A 23,859-nucleotide genomic window follows, 5' to 3' on the forward strand; every position below is an offset into this window, starting at 1 on the left:
CCTCACATGATGACTTTGGAAGATATTAAAGATGCTCGAGAGATAAAATGTGTCAGCTGTGAAGTTCTTGCTGAGGAACTGCAAAAGTCTCGTGTAGATCGAAAAGTGCTTGGGCTGCTCCTGGAGATGGTGGCTACAATGGGCTGCAGTGGAGGATGATGGGTATCCAGTTGTCCCTCGGGTTTCAAGAACCAGAAAGGGAGTAAGGGGAAAATGGGAGGGAAGGAGGAATGGGAGGATACAAGGGATGGGATAGCAATTGAGATATAATATGAATAAATTAATAAACTATATTTTAAAAAAAGAACGAATTTAACAGTGTTCCTATCTAAGGCGCACATCCCTGTGCTGCCTACCGAACACAGGAGGGGTGTTTTGGGTTTTGTTGTTACCACAAAGTTCTCCTCTCACTTCAGAACAAGGCCTAAGCATTAGCATGCATCCTAATGATGCCTAGAACGAAAGGGACGAGTAAGCATAAATGCCGTGCTGCCCTCTGAACATAGTACCTTCAGAGCAAAGAACTAGAAAAAGAAATGGTGACCCAAAGCACACTGGTATACATGGGGGGCTGTCTTTCTCAGGCCTTGTGTGATAGCCAGGAAGCCAAACATCACTTATAGAAGTTCCCTGAGAAATGGGTTCCGTGCATCCAAAAATGAAAGTGTAGTCACCAAAGAAAGAAACCACCAATTCTTTGCTTCCACTGAGACACTTAACATTGTTCAAAGAGACAGCTCAGAGCTTTATACTCTCAGTCTCTAAACCTTCAGGCATCTTCAACTGAAGAACACTGGAAAATCAGTATGTTTTTATGAAAAAATAGAGATAATTGTTTTTCACTCCTTCAATATAACCTGTTGTTCCTCAAAGGGAAAAAGTCTAAGAGAAAAAAAAATCCTTGAACAAATTGCATCCAGCTTTTAATTAGATGTTGTTTAGTCTGCGGGTGAAAATTCTTATGGCTGAAAATTAAATTCTAGAAGATAACACATTTTAATGCTTGCCAGGAATTCAGAGGTGAGTGAGCACAGTAACAAATACAGTTCTTAATATCAGGAACCAATCACATTAGTTCTGCCAAGAGAGGTCATAGCAATTTAGAACTCCTGGCCCTGACTAACTATAGACTTGGTACTTTAGTTGAAATTACAATGGCTCTATAGACATAAGTGTCTTCTTCATCCTTATTCCTGTCCCTGGACTGGGTGAAATTCAGTCACCAGGGAAATCACTCTACTAGTCACATACTGCTCAGGTCTCACTTGATACAATTAGGTCTCTTTTTACTCCTTCAAATCCCACAGCTGTGAGAATTTTACAGAAGAAGTGAGCATGGTCAAAGGGCATGACCAAACACTCTTTGGGAATTGCTTCCAGCATCTATTGTATAGTCTATTTGTAAATTATCATTTTAGATATTTTAAAAATACAACCAGAGTCAAAGTTCCAGATGCCTTGGTGGCTATACTTCATTGTGTTTCACTATAAAATTTTATTATTAAATTATGGCTGATTTTATATTTTTTCCTAGTGTACTTTTTACTTGGTGACTTACAAACATTGTGGAGTAAAGAACATAGGCTTAGCCATATTGGAAGCATTTGCAGGTTAATCTAACTTACAAGAAGCTCTGCACAGTGAATCATGCGTTTTAGAACTGTTCCTTGAAAACAGTAGCAAAGTCTGCCCATGCAGCTTCCTAAATCAGGGGTAATTTTACTTGGTTCTAAAATTGTTTTGCTAAAACATATTTTGTTGATGTGTGAAATATTTTAGACTCAAAATATCAAAATAAAAGTTCAGGCAACAGAGTCTGCGGCAGGAACAGCCCCTGCTTCCCTTAGTAGGAAACTGATATCTATCACTTACCCCAGGTGGGGTTCCTTACCCTGCCACAAAGGAAGAGGATGCAGGCAGTCCTGATGAGACTTCATAGGCTGGGTCAGTTGGTAGGGGAGAAGGGCTCCCCTCTCTGAGGACTAGGGGAGGGGAATAGGAGGGAGGCGGGGGAGGGTGGGATAGGAAGGAAACGAGGGAGGAGGCTACAATCGGGATGTAAAGTGAATAAATTTTTTAAAAAATAAATTAAATAAAAAATAAAGTAATGGGACATTCTCAAGTATAATAAAATAAAAGACACATTTTTATACACCAGATTTAGAAATAGTGATTAAAAAATTTAGAAAATTTCATGAATCTGTTATCTGGTTCTGTTTCTTCTGTACACAATTACCCTCAAAAAGACAGTAGGAGTGCAAAATGGGGTGCACGTCTTGGTTTTCCATGGGTACTAGTAAGGGTTTGAACACTGCAACAAATATCCAAAGCACAAAGGGTTTCAAGAAGACTGAGATAGGCTAATGTGGGGGCTCCTCAACCAGAATTGCCTTAACTTTCTGTTTTTCCTGTAGCAAGCTCAGGATTGACGCTTTTAGTCCATGGCAGGGCTACTGTCTCCCTCTCCTCTGTATTGTAGCTGGGAGGGACAAGAAGGAGGAAAGCAGAAGGCGAACGGACTCCTTATGCTTGCCCTGGACTTAGCACTATTCACAATTTTCTATTTCATGTTTAGTTAGTTCTAGTTTACTATGAATATATACAAAAGTGCAATTATTTATGACAGTATTTATTTATTTTATATACCATTTACTGGTATGTCTTTTGTTGTTTTTAATATGTTTTCCTTGTGCTCTTAAACTTTAATTTCTCTCTGACATCTATTTTATTGGTCTTACAGAGTTAGCCAAGTCTAGAACTAGATTATACCTCAGAGAGAGTCCTTTGGTGTTAAATCTTTACCTTTCTGTTTATTTACAACTCTTGAGGTATATTTTAGTAGTTATGGAGACTCATTCTTTAAATTTCTACTGACTTTTGATATTTTTTTTCTGTGAGAATTCAGGTATCACTCAAATTATCATTAGTTGTAGGTAGCCTTTTCTCATTGGTGACTTTAGAGATTGTGTGTGTGTGTGTGTGTGTGTGTGTGTGTGTGTGTGTGTGTGAGAGAGAGAGAGAGAGAGAGAGAGAGAGAGAGAGAGAGAGAGAGAGAGAGAGAGAGAGAGAGAGAGAAGAGAGAGAGAGAATATCATCTGATACAAATATATTCTTCCAGAGTCTGTGTTGTCTCTTCCAAAACCAGTCAATGATCCATCTTCAGCCACCTCATCCTAGTCGTGTCTGCCACGTCTGCCATGTCTGCCTCTCCCTCCAATTAAACACATGAAGTGTCCTTGTAATCTGATTTTACTGATATCTCTTTTGCTTTCTTCTTCGTCTGGTGGGCTTGTAGATTATTCACAAATATGTATATCCAACAGTTGAGCTCTTCTTTAAGCCATTTCTATTTCATTGCTTGACCTATTCTTTGAGTTTTGAATTATATTTTTAAACCTCATTTGGTGCACTAATATTTCAAAACTTTCTGAAACATCATTAATGATCAATAAGCTCACTTGGATCCTTTGGCTTCAGTTTCTGATGAATTTGTGGGTTATTCTCATTGTTTTTGTTTTCTGGTCATTTTCATGCTGTTACTCAATTTTCTTGCATGTTTCATCCTTCCAAATGGTGAAATGTTAATTTCCTTGAAATCTTCACAAGGGAAAAAAAACTGAGCTCAGGGTTTTTGCTGCCTACAGGAGTGTTCAATTATGCTGCCATATTTCCCTAAACACATAAGTAATGGCAATCTCAGCATTGAAGTGCTTCAGATAGGAATTTTCAGGATACATTGTACTTTTCCTTAGTGCACTTCTCCCTCCTCTACAGAGGATACTGGCATTGTGAATGTTTCCCTCCACTGTCCCCACACACAGCTAGCCTTAGATATTATCTTCCATTCCACAATTTCTTTGTAACAAAATAAATGAAATCTCTTGAGCAAAGTCAGACTCATTAGTCCCTTATATTAAACTCACTTGCCCTTTATTTTATGGTTAATACAGATTCTTCTTTCACACTATTTTAGTGATATAGTTTTCAAAATGATATTTAATGTTTTTAATTTAAATTGATAAACAGAGTTTAATTTTTGTGATGCTAAATAGATAATATGCCATAATCTATATATTATTTTGCCACTATAGAAAGAACATTTTTTAATCTAGTGCTACATATATTTTTCTTAGCCATAAAATTTCAAAAGAAGCTTCCAAATATTTAGCATTTAACTGAATACAGTTTTGTAAGTAAATCATTTACTACCAAAAAAATCATAACTTTTAAAAAAGCATTGCCAAAAATAGCTTATTTTCACACTGAAGAGCCTTCATGCCCTGAGTACTAAAATTTAAATACTGATCTGTGCATCTCCCAGATACTTTATAGGCTGATATTCTCACTTGTTATATGGAACATGGTCCTATGAAACATAGTCCTGTGATGGCTTCAAAGAATGGAAAGCCATGGGAAGACCATGCTTGACAACTCCAGTTCTATAGAAACCTATAGGAAGACCGTGCTTGACAACTCCAGTTCTATAGAAGTTGCCCAGGTCGTCTGACTAGATCTTCCTGAAGAGTTCACACTAGGAATCGGGAGAGTCCCCCGCCCACCTTTTACCCTGCTCACTTCCTTACTAGTTATATTCCCTGATTTCTTCACAGAAGCAACTTCCTTACATGAACTATTGTAAACCATACACACATCATGAAAAGTCAAGCTTAATTACAACTAAATAACACTATTTGTTACCCATTTAATGGAAACTCAATATGCAGACAAAATGAGGCCCGATGTTCTCACACCTCTGTGCATTTCAACGTCCACTCCATCTCCCCTCCATTAGTTACGTCATCTGCTGACCTATGGGACATAAAGGCACAAGGCTAATCTGTGTATTCATTATTTGCAAAGAGTAAGTCACTAAAACAACAGCAACTAAGGCACTGGCCTGAAATAGTGCATATAGCAAGCAAGCACTCTGCCATTGAAAGCAGTGTTTTCTCTTTCCCAGACTAACTTTCTGTCTAATTTCCAGACAAGGTCTCACTAAATTTCCCAGGTTGACCTTGAACTCACTATGTAATCATTCCTGCCTCAACCTTCTAGGTAGATGTCTGTCCTTGAACTCCCCCTGTAACAGGACCATCCTCCTTCAACCTTCTAGTAGACAGAATTACAAGCCTACAGTGGATTTTACTAGAAGACTATGCATCAGACCTTCATTGAAATGCCGTGTTAAACATGCCAATTAACCTCCACCCTATCCGAATCTCCATTAAGATAACAAGTAAACAGTTTAAGCCATAACCACAATCAATTTTGTATCTATAAATGGTAGAAACGAAATGAAAGTAAAATCATTTCAGAACCTGGAACGCAAGTGAATGGGGTGGGAAAGACTCGGTTATCTGTTGCCATGGAATTGAAAATCAGTACTAAAGAAAGCCAGGAGATCAATTTTAAAAGTGCAGTCTTCAAAGTGTTTATGTCACAGGGGGAAGAGGGTGGACAAACTTTGCTGCTGCAGCCATTAAATCTCCAAATGCCATACTCAAATCTATGCACATAGCTGCGCCTCCATCAAGAACTATATTCTTTAGGTATGGCAGCAGAGATACTTGAAAGAGAGCCAGGGATGTTTCTGAGTCCAGGGAGATCATAATGAAACTACAGGCACCAAGAGAGAGCTCCTGACTTGAGCACAGGAAGCCAGCATGCTCTAATGCCCTCTAGGAGTGCGGGCAGTTGGGACCTGCTTTCTATTCTACCAGAGCCAGCAGCCTACTCTAATGCCCTCCAGGTGTCAACAGACAGCAGTCCAGAAAAGTCTTCCCTGGGGAATGCAATCAGGACAACAGAGTAAACAACAGCATCCTGGCATTAGGATTTTCTCAGAAAAGGCCTTGAAGCTCACAGCCAAGAGTGAATCCCAAAGCACACATGCAGAGCTTTGAAGCAGCATTTCACTGCCTTAAATATGAGCAGGCAAGCCACAATTCCTAGATATCGGAAGAAAGCCTGAGGCATGAAGAAGCAGTTCCAAACAAACAAAAAGAAATCAGCTACGTGTAGGAAACAGTCAATGCAAGAAGAGCAAATATGAGAAAGGAAAACATCATTAATATGTTTAGAGAGATAAAGGGAGAAATTGCATCCATAAAATATAAACAGTATTCTTGAGAAGAGAAGATGAGAGAAGAATATAAAATACAGAAATATACAATGCAAATAATTAAAAAAAGAATTGTTTTAAAAAGATACTGTAAAGAAAAAACAGGTGATTAAATATGAAAAAAATGAAAGCAAAAAAGCAATAGAAGAGTCAAGAAAAGAGGAGAGAAAACAGGAGGAGAATTTTGAGAAATTCAAGAGAACACCCATGCTAGAAGAATGAACCATTTATCATTAAAATCCTACTGATAGCAGCTCAGAAGTAGGCTGCACAGGAAAGATCTCATTTGAAATCTGAGGGCTCAGAACACTAGGTAGAAAGAGGACTCCAGAAGCTTCCAGCTCTCAAAAAAGTAAAGGGAATGGGACTTGTTCCTTTAAAAATATTTTTTAAAATATGGGTAGCTGAACACTTCTGCCTATTTGTACAGAATATTTGGAGATAGGAGAAAACCAAATAGTGCCATCAAAAGTCCAAGTGATGCTTACTTCCAATCAATATCAATATCCAACAAAAAAGTAATAAAGTGTTAGTTGTGTAGTTAATTCTTTGTAGATATAAGGGGAAAATAACTAGATGAAGAAGTCTTGGCAGACATGATACCTAGACAATGAAATTCGGGAATATTTGATGGGTTTAAAGTAGCCTAGCATTTGATTGTGATAAAGAAAATTTATAGAAGGTAATATTTATAACTGAGTGTTTTGTCCACAAAATGCCCAGTGAGTGGATGGTATATAACACTATATAAATTCTTTTGTTTTTTCTATGTATTCATGTATCTACTCTTATCAAGCTGTTTTACTATCCCCTGGAACACTGAATTCTACGCGAAGCCAAATTATGTTTCTATAATGTTAGGATCATGGGAACATGAAAGTCTAGGTGTGTTGAGGGAAGACAACTGTGGGAAAGCATTGAAAGCTGTTTATGTGGCATATAAAAATAGAATTTCAATACCTACGCCCAAGAAACCAAGAGGTGGCCTGAGCTGAACCTGGTGGTGTAGGCCTGGAATCCCAGCTACTTGGTGGAGAATGATTCAGAATAATTTTAATTTCAAGAACTGCTAGAGTGGGCTACAAAGTGAGTTCAAGACCAGATTGAGTATGACTTTGTCTCTAAATAAAGAAGTTAAAAAGCTGGAGATCCATATGCAAGGCTCTACGTTCACCCTGTGTGAACCCTGTGTATGCACATATACATACAAAAAATCTTCTAAGATTTTAAGCTGTTGGCAAGTTGAACTAACAGCTTTCATAGTCACCCATTTATAATGACTGAAATATAAACAGAAGCCTTGTGTGTTCATGGTGTTGTTATGGGTTCAGGAACAGCCACACACTGACCACTCGGACACCAGACTCAGACTGGTGGAAGTTTATGTGAATGCTGAACAGAAACTGACTGGTCAGGATCATGGTCTGAATTTGGGAATCTGACCATGGTTCCAGTCTGTCTCTAAGGCAGGCTTTTTAAGAAAAACAAAACAAAACAAAAACCAACCAACCAAACAAACAAACAAAAAACACTTCCTGCCTACTCAGATAATCTTATTCTTTCTCAAGTCCCTCATGGGATTGAAAACCAGATAGTTTAGTTTTACAATTAAGCTAAGTTGTTTTGGGGTTAAGATGTGTTTAGGTCTAGATAGATGTTTTAAATTGATAAAGATGAGATATGATAGGTATTGATTTACATTTTCAGAATTTTCGATGCACCAGGATAGGAAAGATGTTTTGTTCAAGGCTGCCAAGCACAAATAGCCGAAACACTGTGAATGTAACATTTATATAATTTCTGATTGTTTCATCATTCTTCTTGCTGTATGTAGTTCATTGTATATATGTGTAATAATATAAATGTATATGTTAATAAAAAATTAAATGGTTAACTGACAAAAAAAAAAAAAAAGGAAAAGGAAAAAGAAAAAACATAACCAGGTAACAACCAGGTAACCTGGTGGGAAGCAAGGGGCAGCATTACATCATTTTGATTAGCTGAACACAAGAAGAATTTATTTTGTTCTGAGCCTAATGTACCCAGGTGGCTGAACAACACATTTCAAGCTGATTGTCTGGGATTTAAAGTAGGAGAGCTTTTGGGAGCTTTCCAGCTCTCTGGGAGTAAGGAGCATAGCAGGATGTTGCTGCTTTAACTCTATCAGAACATCATTTATCTTTAACCCAAGCAGAACATGCATTCACCACCTAGTGCTTCAGTCTAAGCGGCAAAGCATTGAACCTTCCTGGTTTCAGGCACATAGAGCCTGAGAACTTGAACTTAATTTCATCTTATGATCAAACTGGAGACAGGAGTAAAATGGCTTCTGATATGTTAAGAGCGATAGCTGGTGTTAGCAGAGGAGCCACAGTTATGCTAGGAACAAAAGTAGGTCTCAGTGGAAGGGCTGTTGTTATGGGAAAAGTTTAAGATCATTATAGCAGGCATATTCATTTCATTCCAGTGAATAATTTGTAGAACCTCTAGAGATTATTGGTTATCTGTTGGTAATTTATTTGTGCAATTTCAACATTTAACATGGGAGATCTGCGTCTTGCTTTTGCTCTCTACCGTCATTGCCACCAAGAGGCATCAGGAAATGGTACCTAGGCCTGAAGTCTCTGTTCTCACTCTGATTATGTCATAGATGTCTGTATTTGGTCATGATCTGATCGAAGCTTCTCCAGTTACTAGGAAGATCTGGGAAAACACCAGCAAGTTCTTCAATATATCTCTGTGTTAACTAATAATACTGCTGTATGGCAGATATCAGGATTGGATCAAAGTCTTAGATATAGGTTTAAAACTAAGAAAAGAAACGAAAAGAAAAATCCCATTGGAAGGAAGGGTAGTAAATCACTAAGAGGGCTAATATACATGAGTTACAGCTTCAATTCTGTGGCTGTCACATTTAAGGGTTTTTGTTTGTTTCTCTGTTTTTGTTTTTTCCAAGACAAGGTTTCTCTGTGTAGCCTTGGCTGTCCTGGATTTGCTCTGCAGATCAGGCTATCTTCACACCCAAAGCAATACAGCTGCCTCTGCCTCCCTTAATGTTTGTCGTACATGCATGCTCCACCATTCCCAGCTACAAGGCTTATTTTATTGTTTGAAAAAAAAAATGGTCTTTGTGCCATTTCACTTCTAAATACCTGTCTTCTCTAGTACTCTACACTTTACATGTTAAAATACACCTTCATGTGTTTACAGGGGATGCAAACTCTATCAAGAAGGAAGCAGATACCTATAATTCCATGATCAAAAATACCATTGTTAATATTTTGGTGTATATTTTAGCATTATTTTAAGTTGCCTATGTAAATGTGTATATATTTATGTGCTTAACAGCACACACATCAACCTGCCTCTGTAATTTCACAGAAGTCTCCTTTACCTTATGACATTAGCGCTCTCCCACTGGTGACACACCCACGACAGTGTCTTTCAGACACACACGAGTCTTCCTTGCCACTCAATACATCCCATTTCTAGATGCTTCACTTTTTCAAATCCTCCTTTGCTTTGGAATTCTTATACTTTCACTCTGTCTCTGTCTCTAATTTGGTCTCTCTCCATCCCTCCTCCTCCTCCTTCATCCTCTCTCTCTCTCTCTCTCTCTCTCTCTCTCTCTCTCTCTCTCTCTCAGTCTCTCTCTCTGTCTTTCTCTGTCTCCGTCTCTCTGTCTCTCTCTGTCTCCCATCTCCCACTCTCTGTGTCTCTCTGACTCAGTACAACATAAACATATGTACACAGCATTCAACAATATCCTGTACTATGAAGACACAGAGTGATGACTTTCTCGTCCTTTTTTGGAAACGATGTTCTCCTTACCGTCTAGTGCAAATGATTTGTTCCAACGTCTTCTTTCCCTGGTGTAAAATATTTGGTTCTAAATTCAAACTATTATCTTAACAGGAAACCAAAGATTAATTTGCTGTGGAACTTATTTTTTTTTCATAATTTCTGTATTAGGAATTGGCTTACTTTACTCCTTGCTCCAGGGTAACTGGGTAACCTCAGCCTCCCATACCTGCCATGAAATGACAATAAATCTCAATTATGAGGCTCATGGACTACGGTGGGAAAAATGTGCATCTCCCACTCTATATCAAAAACATTCTATTAAACCTTTGATGGGTATGACCTATACAATGCATGTATACATCAATTTATTGTGGAATTTGAATTTACTCTAAACATTTCTGGCTGTCTAAGTCCATCAAATCTACATGAATATCAATATGTGCACATACTAGCATTAATGGTGTTTTTACATTATTTATATAAATAAAGACTGAGGCATCTCAGTATAAAATTATTTCGTTACAAACCTGTCAATGCATTTCAATCATTATGTTCATATATGCAAATATTTGTAGCTTATCTTTCATGTAAAATCTATATTTATCTCAATCTATAAGCTTTAATGTTGATGGGAAACTATATAAAATTATATTTTCAACAATATGCACCTGCTGATTTAATAATGCCCAAACTCCACTTCATGTTCTGGATTGTTGGATGTCTTTCTTGTATTAAAAATATTTAATGTGTAAACCAAAAGTTTCAGGTGTCTTTTAGGTTCACTCAAAATTTTTGAAGAAGTTTATCATATTTTACATACCTTTTTAGGTAAATTTTAAATAGAAAAACATCAATCACATGGAAAATATAACCTATGTGATTTCAATATGTAGTATGCATGTAAAAAATATAAGGCTAGTAGAGTCTTTTTATATGTATTTTCGTTTGGGAAGAATAGATTCCTATAAGGGCTGACCTTTAAGTTAATTAAAAAGTAAAAAGGTAAATTATAGTCCACAGTACTGAACCCTGGCATGCTAAATGCCATTTTCACATCCATGTTGACTTTTAGAGAGTAGTCATTTTTCCTTATCATGATCTTGTGAAAAGGCCTTACCCTGCCAATACCACAGACAGCATGCTTATCTGTACAGAATACCAATGCACCTTGCTGTACTTTGTGGGTGGGGGTAAATTTTATAAAGTACTATAAAAGTATTTTGCAAACTGAACTGTAGAACCAACCTATGATCCATCAATACTAACAGGCATTTAGCAAAATGAAATGCAATCAAGGTTACAGATAATGTCTAGGACCCCCCGCCCGCCATGTTCATGGCAGCACTATCGTAACAGCCAATATACATGGATAGATGTGCTTTTGAAACGTGTTCTTGATTACCACAATATCCTGCGGATCTCCTTCCAGCAATTCTTGGCTAATTCAGTGTGTTCCATACACCTTAGCTTAAAAAACTCTATGTATTAAAACACACATGGATATAGCACAATAAAATATGTCAGGCACTAAAATATTTCTTAGATTTATTTGAAGAATGGGGCATATAGAACAAGTGTGACCCATCAAAGACTGATCTGTGGAGCTTCCAGAATATTAGTAGATCAACCCAGGCAGAGATAATATTGACTTAGACCAAGATGACAGGATGGTACTAAATATGGAAGAATCTAAGCACGTTCACGGCACTCTGTGTAAAAGGAAGTCAATGGAACTGTGCAGAAGAGAATGTTTTAACGGGGACAAATAACACAGAGCAAGGGCTACAGCCCTGAACTTTAAAGCAAGATAATAATTACCTTTTCCAGGTTTGCCACTTTTAGTCACTGATCCTGGATAACTCATGTGACCTCTCTGTGTCTCACGTCTTCACCTGTAACCTGGCATATCATTGCCAAGCTCACTACGGTATAAGATTTATGTGGACACAATGTAGCTGAGGGAGCTCTGAACTGGGAAAAGTCAAGGTGAGCCTAAGCCATCAAGTTGAGTGTGTTGTGGAGTGTTGTTCGAGCTCTTGCCCTTGTGACTTTTCTGGCATGATAGACTGTAATCTGGAATTGTAGTCTCTGCCGTAGTTAGTTTTTGTCAAGGTATTTTCACACAGAGACAGAAATGAAACTGGGGAATATGTTTTGTGTAGAATGGAGAGACTGAGTCGGACAAAAGCGTTAAGTGAAAGCACTCAGTAACTACTGCAGAATAGCATGATAGCAAGTACAGAAAAAAGAAGTATCCAACTTACACGACCCTGTGTGTGTGTGTGTGTGTGTGTGTGTCTGTATCTGTGTGTGTGTGTCTGTGTGTGTGTGCATGTCTGTGTGTGTGTCTGTATCTGTGTGTGTGTATGTCTCTCTCTCTGTCTCTGTCTCTCTCTCTCCCTCTCTCTCTCTCTCTCTCTGTTTGTGTATATGTGTGTGTGTGTGTGTGTGTGTGTGTGTGTGTGTGTCTGTATCTGTGTGTGTATGTGTGTCTGTGTGTGTGTGCATGTCTGTGTGTGTGTGCATGTCTGTGTGTGTGTCTGTATCTGTGTGTGTGTGTGTATGTCTCTCTCTGTGTCTCTGTCTCTCTCTCTCCCTCTCTCTCTCTCTGTTTGTGTGTGTGTGTGTGTGCATGTCTGTGTGTGTGTCTGTATCTGTGTGTGTGTCTGTATCTGTGTGCGTGTGTGTGTCTGCATGTGTGTGTGTGTGTGTGTCTGCATGTCTGTGTGTGTGTCTGTATCTGTGTGTGTGTGTGTGTGTCTCTCTCTCTCTCTCCCTCTCTCTCTCTCTCTCTGTTGTGTGTGTGTGTGTGTATGTCTCTCTCTCTCTGTCTCTCTCTCTCTCTCTCTGTTTGTGTGTATGTGTGTGTGTGTCTCTCTCTCTGTTTGTGTGTATGTATGTGTGTGTGTGTGTACATGCAGATTATTTTGAAGGAGATAATGAAGAACAAGCATTTTGATTCCATCTTTCAATGCAAAGGATCACTAAGTTAAAAACATTTGGTTTCTAAGCTATTCCACTCCTTGGAATATACCCAGAAGATGCTCCAGCACACAACAAGAATATTTGCTCAACCATGTTCATAGTAGCCTTATTCATAATAGCCAGAACATGGAAACAGCCTAAGTGTCCATCAGTAGAAGAATGGATAAAGAAACTGTGGTACATATACACTATGGAATACTACTCAGCTATTAAAAACAAGGAATTCCTGAAATTTGTGGATAAATGGATTGAGCTAGAAATTATCATAATGAGTGAGTTAACCCAGAAGCAGAAAGACTCAAATGGTATATACTCACTTATATCTGCATACTATCCCAAGGGACATGTCCCACCAAAGTCTTCATTTACCAGGAAACTGGGACAGAGGGGAGGACATCCTATTGGGACTCTAGATGAGAGAAGCATGGGAGAAGAGCAAAGTAGAAGGATCCAGAGGGTCCTAGAAACCTACAAGTAGAACATTATGATAGGCAGATTTGGGCCCAGGGGTCCCGCTCAAACTATGGCACCAGCCAAGGATAATACAGGCGGTAAACTTTAAACCCCTACCCAAATCTAGCCAATGGTCAGAACAGTCTCCACACTTGCGTGGAGAGTGGGATATGACTTTCTCATGTACTCTGGTGCCTCATATTTGACCATGTCCCCTGGAGGGGGGGACCTGGTGGCACTCAGAAGAAGGATAGCAGGTTGCCAAGAAGAGACTTGGTACCCTATGAGCGGATACAGGGGGAAGTAGTCCCCCTCAGGAACAGTCATAGGGGAGGGGAATAAGGGGAAAATGGGAGGGAGAGAAGAATGGGAGGATACAAGGGATGGGATAACCATTGAGATGTAACAAGAATAAATTAATAATAAAAAATTTTTTTTAAAAATTGGTTTCTAAAGAGATGTCTTATGAGTATCAACATTTAAAGAACCAAGGTGAGGAAAAGCTCCCAAAGATGTTAAGGAAGTTATTGACCATGTACCCTCAATAATAGCAGAAAACAACAGACAGCGTGGGAATGTATGCTCAGAGGGAAGACGTGATGGGTTAGAGGCAGGAGAGAAGCACTAAAGAATCACTGAAATTATGTTTGTGAAGTATTTCAGGGTTTTACTTAAATGTTTATTTTATTGTTCCATTTCTATGCATAAGAAAGTATTATTTATTAGTTAGCCCAGGTTACAATAACAAAACACCACAAGAACTCACTTACCACAATTAAGTCCAGGACAAAGTTCTGGCAGGGGTGAGGGTCTGGTGATGTCTGCTTCCTGGGCACTCATATGGCCATCTCCCTGTATTTCCAGTTGGTGAAAAGAAATGTTAACTTCTTCTTCTTCTTCTTCTTCTTCTTCTTCTTCTTCTTCTTCTTCTTCTTCTTCTTCTTCTTCTTCTTCTTCTTTCTTTTTTTTCTTAATGTCATCTTACTGTCTCCTCTTAAAGGGGCTTTCATCTCACTTCATGACATTAACTCTAATTACCTTCTAAAGGTTCTGTCTTCAAATATCATTATATATATGAAACAGGAGAGCTGGGACACATTCATTCTATAAGAAGTGTTGCCATGGCTATAATAGAGCTGTTCTCATAATGGATTTTCTTATTAACAGAACTCAGTCACGGGAGCAAAATATCGGTCAAAGAAGGACCACATGATGTGTAAGCTCATGTGTTTGTCCATTGCTTACTCGTCAACCATTGGCGGGCTGACAACCATCACTGGCACCTCCACCAACCTGATCTTCTCTGAGCAGTTCAATACGTAAGTAAAGTCAGATTGGTGATTCAACAAGTGGACAACATACGAACCATAGAAATTATTCTTACCTGATTCATCGAATCCTGGCACCAACCTGTTATGCAGGATTAATTTTGTTCCCTATCAGGATGGCTCTAGATTTAAAGACCTTCCTTTGGACTGATGATGAAATATGCACGACCTGGTAAATTAACATGTACTTGAAGACCCGTCCTCCTGCTAAGCTAAGGTCAGATCATGACTTTGTACAATGACTTTTCTTTTGCTAATATCACAGGCAGCGTGCTTATCTGAACGGAATCAAGCAGTAATTCTCTCCAAGACTCAAACAAGAGAGGGAATACATTTTTCATTACAGCAAATTCAATAATGTGATAATCAGCTAACAGGAAAATGCAGTTGCATGAGACAATCTATGCAGACTTGGGATACTGAACATTTGGACTTAAATGGTGAACTATCAACACAGGCAAGAGGCTGAGGCTGGCAACATCCCCCAAAAAATCTGAACTATTAAGTAGCTACCAGGGATAAAGGCACTAGAGTGTCTTACTGATGTGTGAATGACTAAATGAAGGCTCATGGTTGTGATATCAGACCATTACAAAGACTGAGGAACTCTGGTGGTATTTTCGTTAAAACTACCACAAATTTAACTTACTTGCTTTATACATTTTATCTAAGAAACAATCCCTCCAAGATTTAGTTTTTCATATGTTAAACAGTCACATTTTATAAGAATATCATGAGAGTTAAATTTGTAAGTAATACTAAAACATTTTGCATTATGCAAAACTATTGAAGCAACTGTTAAAAATACATATTTTCCTTTGAGAGCTCAAAAACAAGGTCTATTTCAAGTATTAAAAGTATATTATACACTTGCCAGAGTGCTAGGAAGATGAGTGGCATTTGAGAAGCCCAAGATGAGGAGGCAGACTAATAAGAAGCAGGGAATTACACTCTAGAGAGCAGATCCCCAGTCTCTATCACACTTCCCAAATCATTTGTAAAACTTTTTGCACACATGGCTTCTCCAACAAATCCCAAGCTAAGAATGCCAGTCAACACTCTACGAAGAGCAGCATCTTGTGTACAAAGATGTGTGTAGAAATTCACATTCAATGTCGAGGACCCTCATGTGTATTTAATGTTTTATACATATGCTTTAATTTATATATTTTAATATAAATGTATATTTGTGTTACTTTTAAATGTTTTCAAACAACATATGTTGATTATGTTTTCCCCATTTCCAAACTCCTGCTCTCACTCTCCACTCTCTTGCTCTCCAAAACAAGATAAAAATTAAAATCAGATCAAATAAACAAAAAAAATTTAAAGGAAATAAAAAGCCTTAAAAATGTAGAGTACGTTTTCTATTGGTTAACCACACTTGGACTTACTGTCTGCCATGAAGTGTATGGGATATACCCATGGCAGTCCATTGGAGAAAACTGATTTGCCCTTTCCCAGCAGGTATCAATTTTAAATAGCTTCTTGGTTGGGGTGGGGCTTTGTGTCTACTTCCCCTTCAGAGTGATACTTCATGAGCTTTAAGCAACCACTTAGGGGGAAATATTTGAAGGACACTTGGTTTGTAAATGGAGGACTATAAAAGTAGCTTTTGTTTTCCTGTTCAGTTGTTGTCTGGGAGGCTTCCTGTCTCCTTTTGCCAACCTAGGCCTAGTCCTGGAAGCTTCTAGCCTCCATACAATCTAACCTAGGCCTAGAATGTTTTCATCCTCTGAGACTTAGTGCTTAATAAGCTCACCCTTAATTGTCCTTTCTGAGCTCTGGGCTGGCAGGTTCAACTCAACTGTTCTGGCTCAAATTCTTCTCCCAGCTGATTTATTTAATCTGGCCTCTCTGTCAGCCCAGAATTGCTCTGCTTAGCCCCAGACTAACTCAGGAATCTGCTCTAATCTTCTGGCTTTTTCTCATTTTCTGGCTTGTTCTGTCTTTACTTGAGTTCTCTCTTCTCTGCAACCCATCTCTCTATTACTGTTCTGGTAAAAAACTGCCTCCTCTTTCTGAAAAACTGCCTCTTAAGTAGCTTCCCTTTCCTCTCCCTTCTCGTGAAGGTTGGCCATATCCTATTCTGTCAAATCTTCTCTGATTCATCACATCACCTTTTCTGCTACTCAAATAGATCACTTTCAAACACGAGTGCTTCCTTCTATAAACTAACGTTACCTTCATTGTTTGGGAATAAAGGCATGTATCACCATGCCTAGATCTAAGCTTTTCTTTACCCGATACTTGCTCTATACCAGGCTGGCCTTGAACTCAGATCTGTTTGCCTCTGTTTCCTGATTAAAGGCATGTTTGTATTCCAGATAGGTCACACAGACCTAGAAGATCTTTGATTGTCATCTCCCACCAGAACAGCCATGTTCTGAATTAACATTCCTCTGTGGAGGGCTTCTGAGATTCAATCCCAAGAGGTTATATTGCATGAATAGCCAAATTCAGAACTGGAATTGCTCCGGAATCATTTCTGCAAGCTATAATTGATCAAGAAAAAGAGATTCCACATCTCAATAAGCCCTTCAGAATCCTCTTCCTAATGCCGAGTCCTATTGCCAGTGGTGCACCACTGCTGCTGTATAGCATGTGGTTAGACCATTCCAATAAAATCACCTTCTGTGGCTGAATCCATGCTGAGCTTGCGCAGCTCTTTCCTGTGTCCTGTATCAACCAGTTTTTAAAATTTTTATTATTTAACCTTTCTCTTGATGCTTTGTGTGCATTCATCTATTTTTAATATCAGCTCAAGAGCACTTTAACATTTTAGACAAATACTTCAATAACTATTTTCATGAACCTAATGTCTTTAATCATCAAATTTGACTAAAGTTTTCTTTAAATTTAGAAACTACTTAAAATATACTAGAAATTTAGTGTTTCTCTTCAAGATGCTACCTTTCCCTTAATGAGTATATTGAAATAATGATTAGAATAAAATGAGTCACCATTTGACAAAAAATACTGCTTATAAAATGAAGTAGCTACTAAGTAAGATTTTTCTTGAATGCACCTTTGTAAAATACAGTGGTCTTAAAAAATTATAATGGGGCAATATTCACTCAATTAAAATTTCAGAAGCTTAAAGCTCTGCAATATATAATTTTTACACACACTTATAGTTGGAGAGATATTCTGCTTTATTTATGAATCCATTAAGGTAATATAACCTTTTCTTTTTGATTCTACTTGCCATCATTTTGAATAACGATAAATTTGCAATGATTTTGTTTTCCAATGCTAAAAGCTACAAGGAACTTGGGTATCAGTAATTTCTGTCATTGATATTCACAAGGTGTCATCTTCCCTATGCAATATTGAAAGAAAAATATTGTATAACCTATTTTGAAATATTTCCCACTATTTAGGCGTCTATTTATCTCCTATTGATAATCACCATTTTTGTAGATAGGTTGAGAGACAATGAGGATAATAGTACATCATAATAAAAAATACAGTGAAAGCTGCATTAATGAAAAGTTACCTCACCAGCAACTGAAAGGGAGTTCTAAAAGAGGACTTCTATCATATGCCACAGAAGGTCTGCTCCAGAAAATTGGCATTATTCAGAAGTATTTTAGCAGCAAACACAATGTACAGCAAAAAATCAATAGAAATAACTCATAAATCAACAGAGCAATATGTACAACATATTTTTTTAGAAGTAAGGTTGTCTCCATTTCTTACATAGTTTAGAGTGGCCATGTGTGCACAGATTGACATTCTAAGAGTCTGGGGTAAGGAATCCAATTAGAAGGGCATTCATTACTAATTCACTGAGAAATGATGAAAGGCTACTTCTGGGATCACAGAATTTAAATCAAGACACTGTACAGCTCGAAAGTCATTATCATTAATAGGGAGAATTTCAAGCTAAAGAGGGGCTAAAGCACCTCTGGCAATGCCTAGCTAGAGAGTAGTGCCTTGACCTTCTAGAAGAGAAGAGGTTATAGTCCACAAATAGCCAAATTCAGAGATCAAGAAACTTAATCCAGACAGACTGACATGGCTGCTGATACCCTATCCACAGGGAATCTGTAGCCCACTTTGCAAGTACATTCTCTGAGGTGATTATAGTTAAGAAGTATATCTATTAGAACAGACACTGAATTCTTGAGCATGGAGATAGCCACAAAGAAAAGGTGTAAAATAATACAAAATAATACAAATACTGTGTATCTCCTGGAATATACTTCCAGGAGAATCTGTTAATAAGGAAGGTAAAGGGTGGGAATTAAAGTAGGAGAGGAGTCAGAAGCATGTGCTGTTCTGAAAGCCAAGAGAGACGTCTACTTTCAGAAGAATAGGTGGAACAGGCCTACCTGAAGGGATAGGAGAGGCAAGAGGATGGCCGAGAAAGGTCCACAGTACTCCTTGGCATTTCGGAAGGGAATAGGTTCCATGAAACAGCCAATGACAGGCACAACTCACATTGAGCAGAGTGGAGCAAGTCCACAGTAGGGAGAAGAAGGCAGAACACTGAAATTATTCAAGTTTGGAAAAGTCAAGAGTAAAATTTTAGCCTGACCAAAACTCAAGGGGAATTCTTTTAGAGCAAAGGTAAGATGTCTGTCTGGTTTTAACCCGTAAAAGATAAAAAACTCTTGGAAAAGGGAGATTGAGGGGAGCTGTACAGAGGAGAAAGCTACCCGACATGCATGACACCCATAAAGCATGGATGGTTCTTCAGGCTTATCCTAACAGTGGAGTAATCTTCATATCAAGTTAAACCTGTGAAAGGTTTTTTTTATAATACAAAGTATTATTAAGAATAATTACTATTTTCATAGTACTAGGGAAGTTTTGATGCATTATTGTCACCAAGTGAGTAAGACAGCTGTCAGCCAACAAGGAGCTCTTGAAATAAATAATGGAATATTATACCAAGCAAAATGGCGCAGCATGATGACTGTAAAAATGTGTTATTTGGGTTTGAAGTTTTGGCTGTGGAATTATGGGCATAGAAAATGGCTTAAAACGAAGGCCTTCTCACTAACTGCATATCCCATCATTACAGCCGTTGCCTTAGCCATGGGAGATAGGCTCCAAAAGTCTCAGTGGACACTTAAACCTATAGACAGTACCCAACCATACATGGAGCATTTGCTAGTCCACATAGGTGACACTGAATTTGTAAAGTAGCCCATTGTCACTGTAAGATACTCACAATCGCAATCAAAAAATTAGAAAGCTATAGCACACTGTAGTGAGGATTATAAAAACACAGCTACTTTCTTTCTCTTAAGAACTGAGACAAATATGAGCATTTTCAGGTTATGATTGATTGCTAGCAGATATTATGCAGAAAATGAAGCTGTGGCCAAAGGATGAGCTGCTGTTCTGGGTTCACAGACTGACGGGTAGCAGAAGAAATGTATTTGTACTTGCCTTGGGCCCAAAGCTTCCCTGGCCACCTCACTGTCTTTGCTAATCATAAATGAAGAAAGTAAGCATTCCTTTCTAACACAGTACTAATTACCTTCAATAACTACTATGATTTTCACTTTGGAAATGAGCAATGTAAATCTTTTAGAAACAAATTACCTGGAAACTACCAGAAAAGAAATGTGGGGACCACCATAATGACTAAGCGGGTTAAGGTGCTTGCCACCAAACCTGGCAACTGAATTTTATCCTTGGGACCCACATAATTAAATGTGAAAACTAACCCTGTAGTTTATTCTACGACCTCTATATGTGCTCTGTGGCATTAATATACTATACACATCTGCACACGCACACACACACACACACACACACACACACACACACACCTCATACACAGATACACACCTCATACACAGATACATAATTTTTTTTTTTTTTAATTTAAGAGATGTGGCCATCACAGAATTTGGATCAGAATTCAGCTCAGATTCTAATTCTGTCATTTATCAGCTTCTTTGAACATCAGGGTTTTTTTAATCGAAATAAGGGAAATATTATGATGTATTACCATAAAGATTAAAGGTGCCATGTATGTGCAGCTCTCCATAGAGATTGGGCATGGCAACACTGTCAACAACTCTGGTTTGCTGACACTTTGTTCTTTTTTTTTTTTTTCTTTAGTTTTTTGAGGATTTCATACACCTTGTTTTGATCATATTTGCACACTTTGTGCTACCCAAATATTCTTCCATGTGTGGTCTTGCACTGAGGAGTGGTTGAGTTTTCCGGAGCTCACTCCTGGGGAGAGCCGACCCTCCTATCCCATCAGCTGACAGTTGCCAGTGGCTCCCCAGCTGGGGGTGGGCATCCTGCTCCCCTCCTCATGCTGGGATTTAGTCCGGTTTGGATTTGCACGAGTGTTGTGCATGCTGTCACACTGCTGTGCAGTCGTATGTGCTGCCCTGCTCTTGCTGTTAGAAATTACGCCTGGCTTATGAAAACAAAAAGCAGTCAACATTTTCAAGTGCCTTTAAAAATAAGCATCACTCAGAGTCCTCAGGTCCAAAGCTGAGAAGTGACTTTGCCTCACGCAATTGAAAAAGTTGTTCATCAAAAGGAATCATAATAAAAAAGAATTATAATCAGTGTAGACATGAACTCGTTATGACTGCTAATGATCCAAATCTCTAAGAAGTCTGTAGATTTGCATAACCATATCATTTCTCATGAGGCTGTTCCTGTGCATTTTTCGCTTGAGTTAAAGTTGTCCATCCTGTTCCTAGTTGGTCATAAGAACTGCAGTAGCTATGGTGTCTCTTTCGCTATCAACATTTGGATATGTACATGCCTTAGGTCCAAGCATGTCTCTGTTTTACATGAGAAAAATCTTACTGTTTTCAATGTCCTTAAATATAAAGATTATATTCTAGCTTGTGGATATTTCATGACATACACAGAATTTTTCGCGTTTAACCGGGACCTGTAGTTGAAAACAAGAGTGGTCTTGTGATAAACCGCTTTGTTCTAAACTAAAACTTCTCCTGGGATGAAAGTCTCGCTTGACTACACAGTCCACAGCCTTGAACAATTGCACAGATAACCCTAAGACTTAGTTCTTCTCCCTGTGAAATAGACGTATAATGCATGCCATGCTCAGAGGGTTTTCATTAGGACCAAAAGCCTTTAGCCTGCCCGGCCCTTCTCCCTCCTTCCCTACCTCCTAGAACAAGGCAAGCCTAGGCACGCACTGTGACTCAGCTGGACATCCAACTCTCCATTTCATCCCCTTCCCGGTTTAGAATCCCACTTATACACTCGTGAGTTCCCAGTCTATGTCTGCATCTCTGTCCCTTTCTCTGAGCTCTCAACTCATGCGTGTAAGAGTCCACTAAACATGATCAATTGGGAAACTATAGGACATGTTCCCCTCATGACCTGTTGCTCAGCCAACCTGTCCCTCAGGTTTTAATATATGGCACATTTTGTCCACATCTATGGGAAGACTTCTTAGGCGCATGGACTGATACAGTTAGTGTTGTGAAAAATGGCTTCCTTGTCAAAAGCAATGTTTACTCAACATTCTCCTCATGAAAATTCCAGAGCAGAGAGTTTTTTTTTTAATCTTAAAATTCACATGGAATCACAAAAGACCCAGATATGCTAAGCTGTTCTGAACAACAACAAAAATATTGTTCCAGGGAACACCACACCTGATCTACAGCTATACTAATGAGTCACAGTAATTGAAAAAAAAACATGGGACTGGCACAAAGACATACACTGGACAGTGGGATATAACTAAGGGATATAACATAAGTCTACCCACTCACAACCACTTGATTCTTGACAAAGACACCAAAAATACACATTAGAGAGAAGACAGGTCCTTTAAAATGTTTTTGAAATTAAAATATATAGTTAAATCATTTTCTCTTCCCTTTCCTTCCTTCAAACCTTCCCATTTACCCACTCACACGCATTGCTTTTATGTCTTTAAGTATATATATTATATACCAATTATATCCATATATAAACAAATTTCTAAATATATAAATACAACCTGTTTAGTCCATATAATGTTACTTGTTTGCATATTATTTCAGGGCTGATCATGTATTGGATAACCAAATAGGGGCTCTTCCCTGGCAAAAATGAGTTTTAGTGGCATGCGTACCTTGGAGATAACCAATAGTTCTCCAGTCGGACTTGAGAAGTCCGTGCCTGGGCCTGGAAACCTATTTAACTCCTCAGGGCTAGTGAAGTCATGGGTCTTGGGGAATAACCTACATTTTCTACTTTACTAAGCCAACATAATTCCTAACTGTATTCTAAATATTTACCCTTACAATCACAGATGAAGCAACATCTTGCTTAATTACTTATGGGAAACTTGGATATTGATTAATATCCAGACAGATGGAATTTGACCCTAATCACTTACTCTTTATGATAAAAACTATTATAAATGGGTAGAATATCTTAATTTATTTTTATCTTTACCACCACCAACTGAATTTTTAAATTAACACATTAAAAAATATTTATGGAATACAAAGTGATGCTTCAACACATACTTTAATGGTTCAATTTTGAGGTAAACACCTCAAGTATTTTATTATGTTTTTAATGAAGCGTTCAAAATCATCCCCTTTAGTGATTATTAGGAATTATAGTAAACTGGCATACAATGGAACACCAGAATGTGGTCTTCCTCTTATCCAACTACAGCTTAACACCCATGGCGCAGCCTCTGCCTCTGCCCCTCCCAACTGGCTCCAGCCTCGGGGACCACAATTCTGCTCTCAAATCCTATGAGTTCTACTCTTCTAGGTCCCACAAATGAGTGAGGTCAGGCATATTTCACTCACTGTTAGGCCTTCTATATTGATCTATCGGTAACCTGTGGAAGATAAAAGATAGCAGGGCTCTATTGTTCAGTGGTTTACGAGCAGAACGTTTGCATATCGGCCATAGTTCCTTCCATCACTCAGTAGCTTACAGAGCCTTTCCCTGCTTTTGTTTCCTGATGATAACCTTGGGGTAGGGATTATGATTTCATTTCAGTCTCCTGAACTTGTGTGATTGGTTTACTTCCTGAGTCTCATGAACTTACTTCCTCCCTCCAGGAAGTTATGCTTCAATTTAGAAGAAAGTGCTATGCCACAAACTATTTAAAACATTGAAAAATCTTTATTTTCACAAAGCTTTCTGTGTTTTGTCATTCCAAAAGAACTAAAAACAGCTTTTCAATTCTTATGTGTATTT

General features: G+C 38.3%; 1 protein-coding gene across 1 annotated transcript in view; it reads left to right on the top strand.

The window, feature by feature from the left end:
- Positions 1 to 23,859, top strand: part of Slc13a1 (solute carrier family 13 member 1) — an 84,592-nt gene that overhangs the window by 39,109 nt on the left and 21,624 nt on the right. The window contains exon 7 of the mRNA XM_051152475.1: positions 14,531 to 14,682. Within this exon, the coding sequence (XP_051008432.1) occupies positions 14,531 to 14,682 (152 nt within the window). The remainder of the gene's footprint in view (positions 1 to 14,530; positions 14,683 to 23,859) is intronic.

Source organism: Acomys russatus, chromosome 10, assembly GCF_903995435.1.
Source record: "Acomys russatus chromosome 10, mAcoRus1.1, whole genome shotgun sequence".
NCBI classification, from domain to species: domain Eukaryota; kingdom Metazoa; phylum Chordata; class Mammalia; order Rodentia; family Muridae; genus Acomys; species Acomys russatus.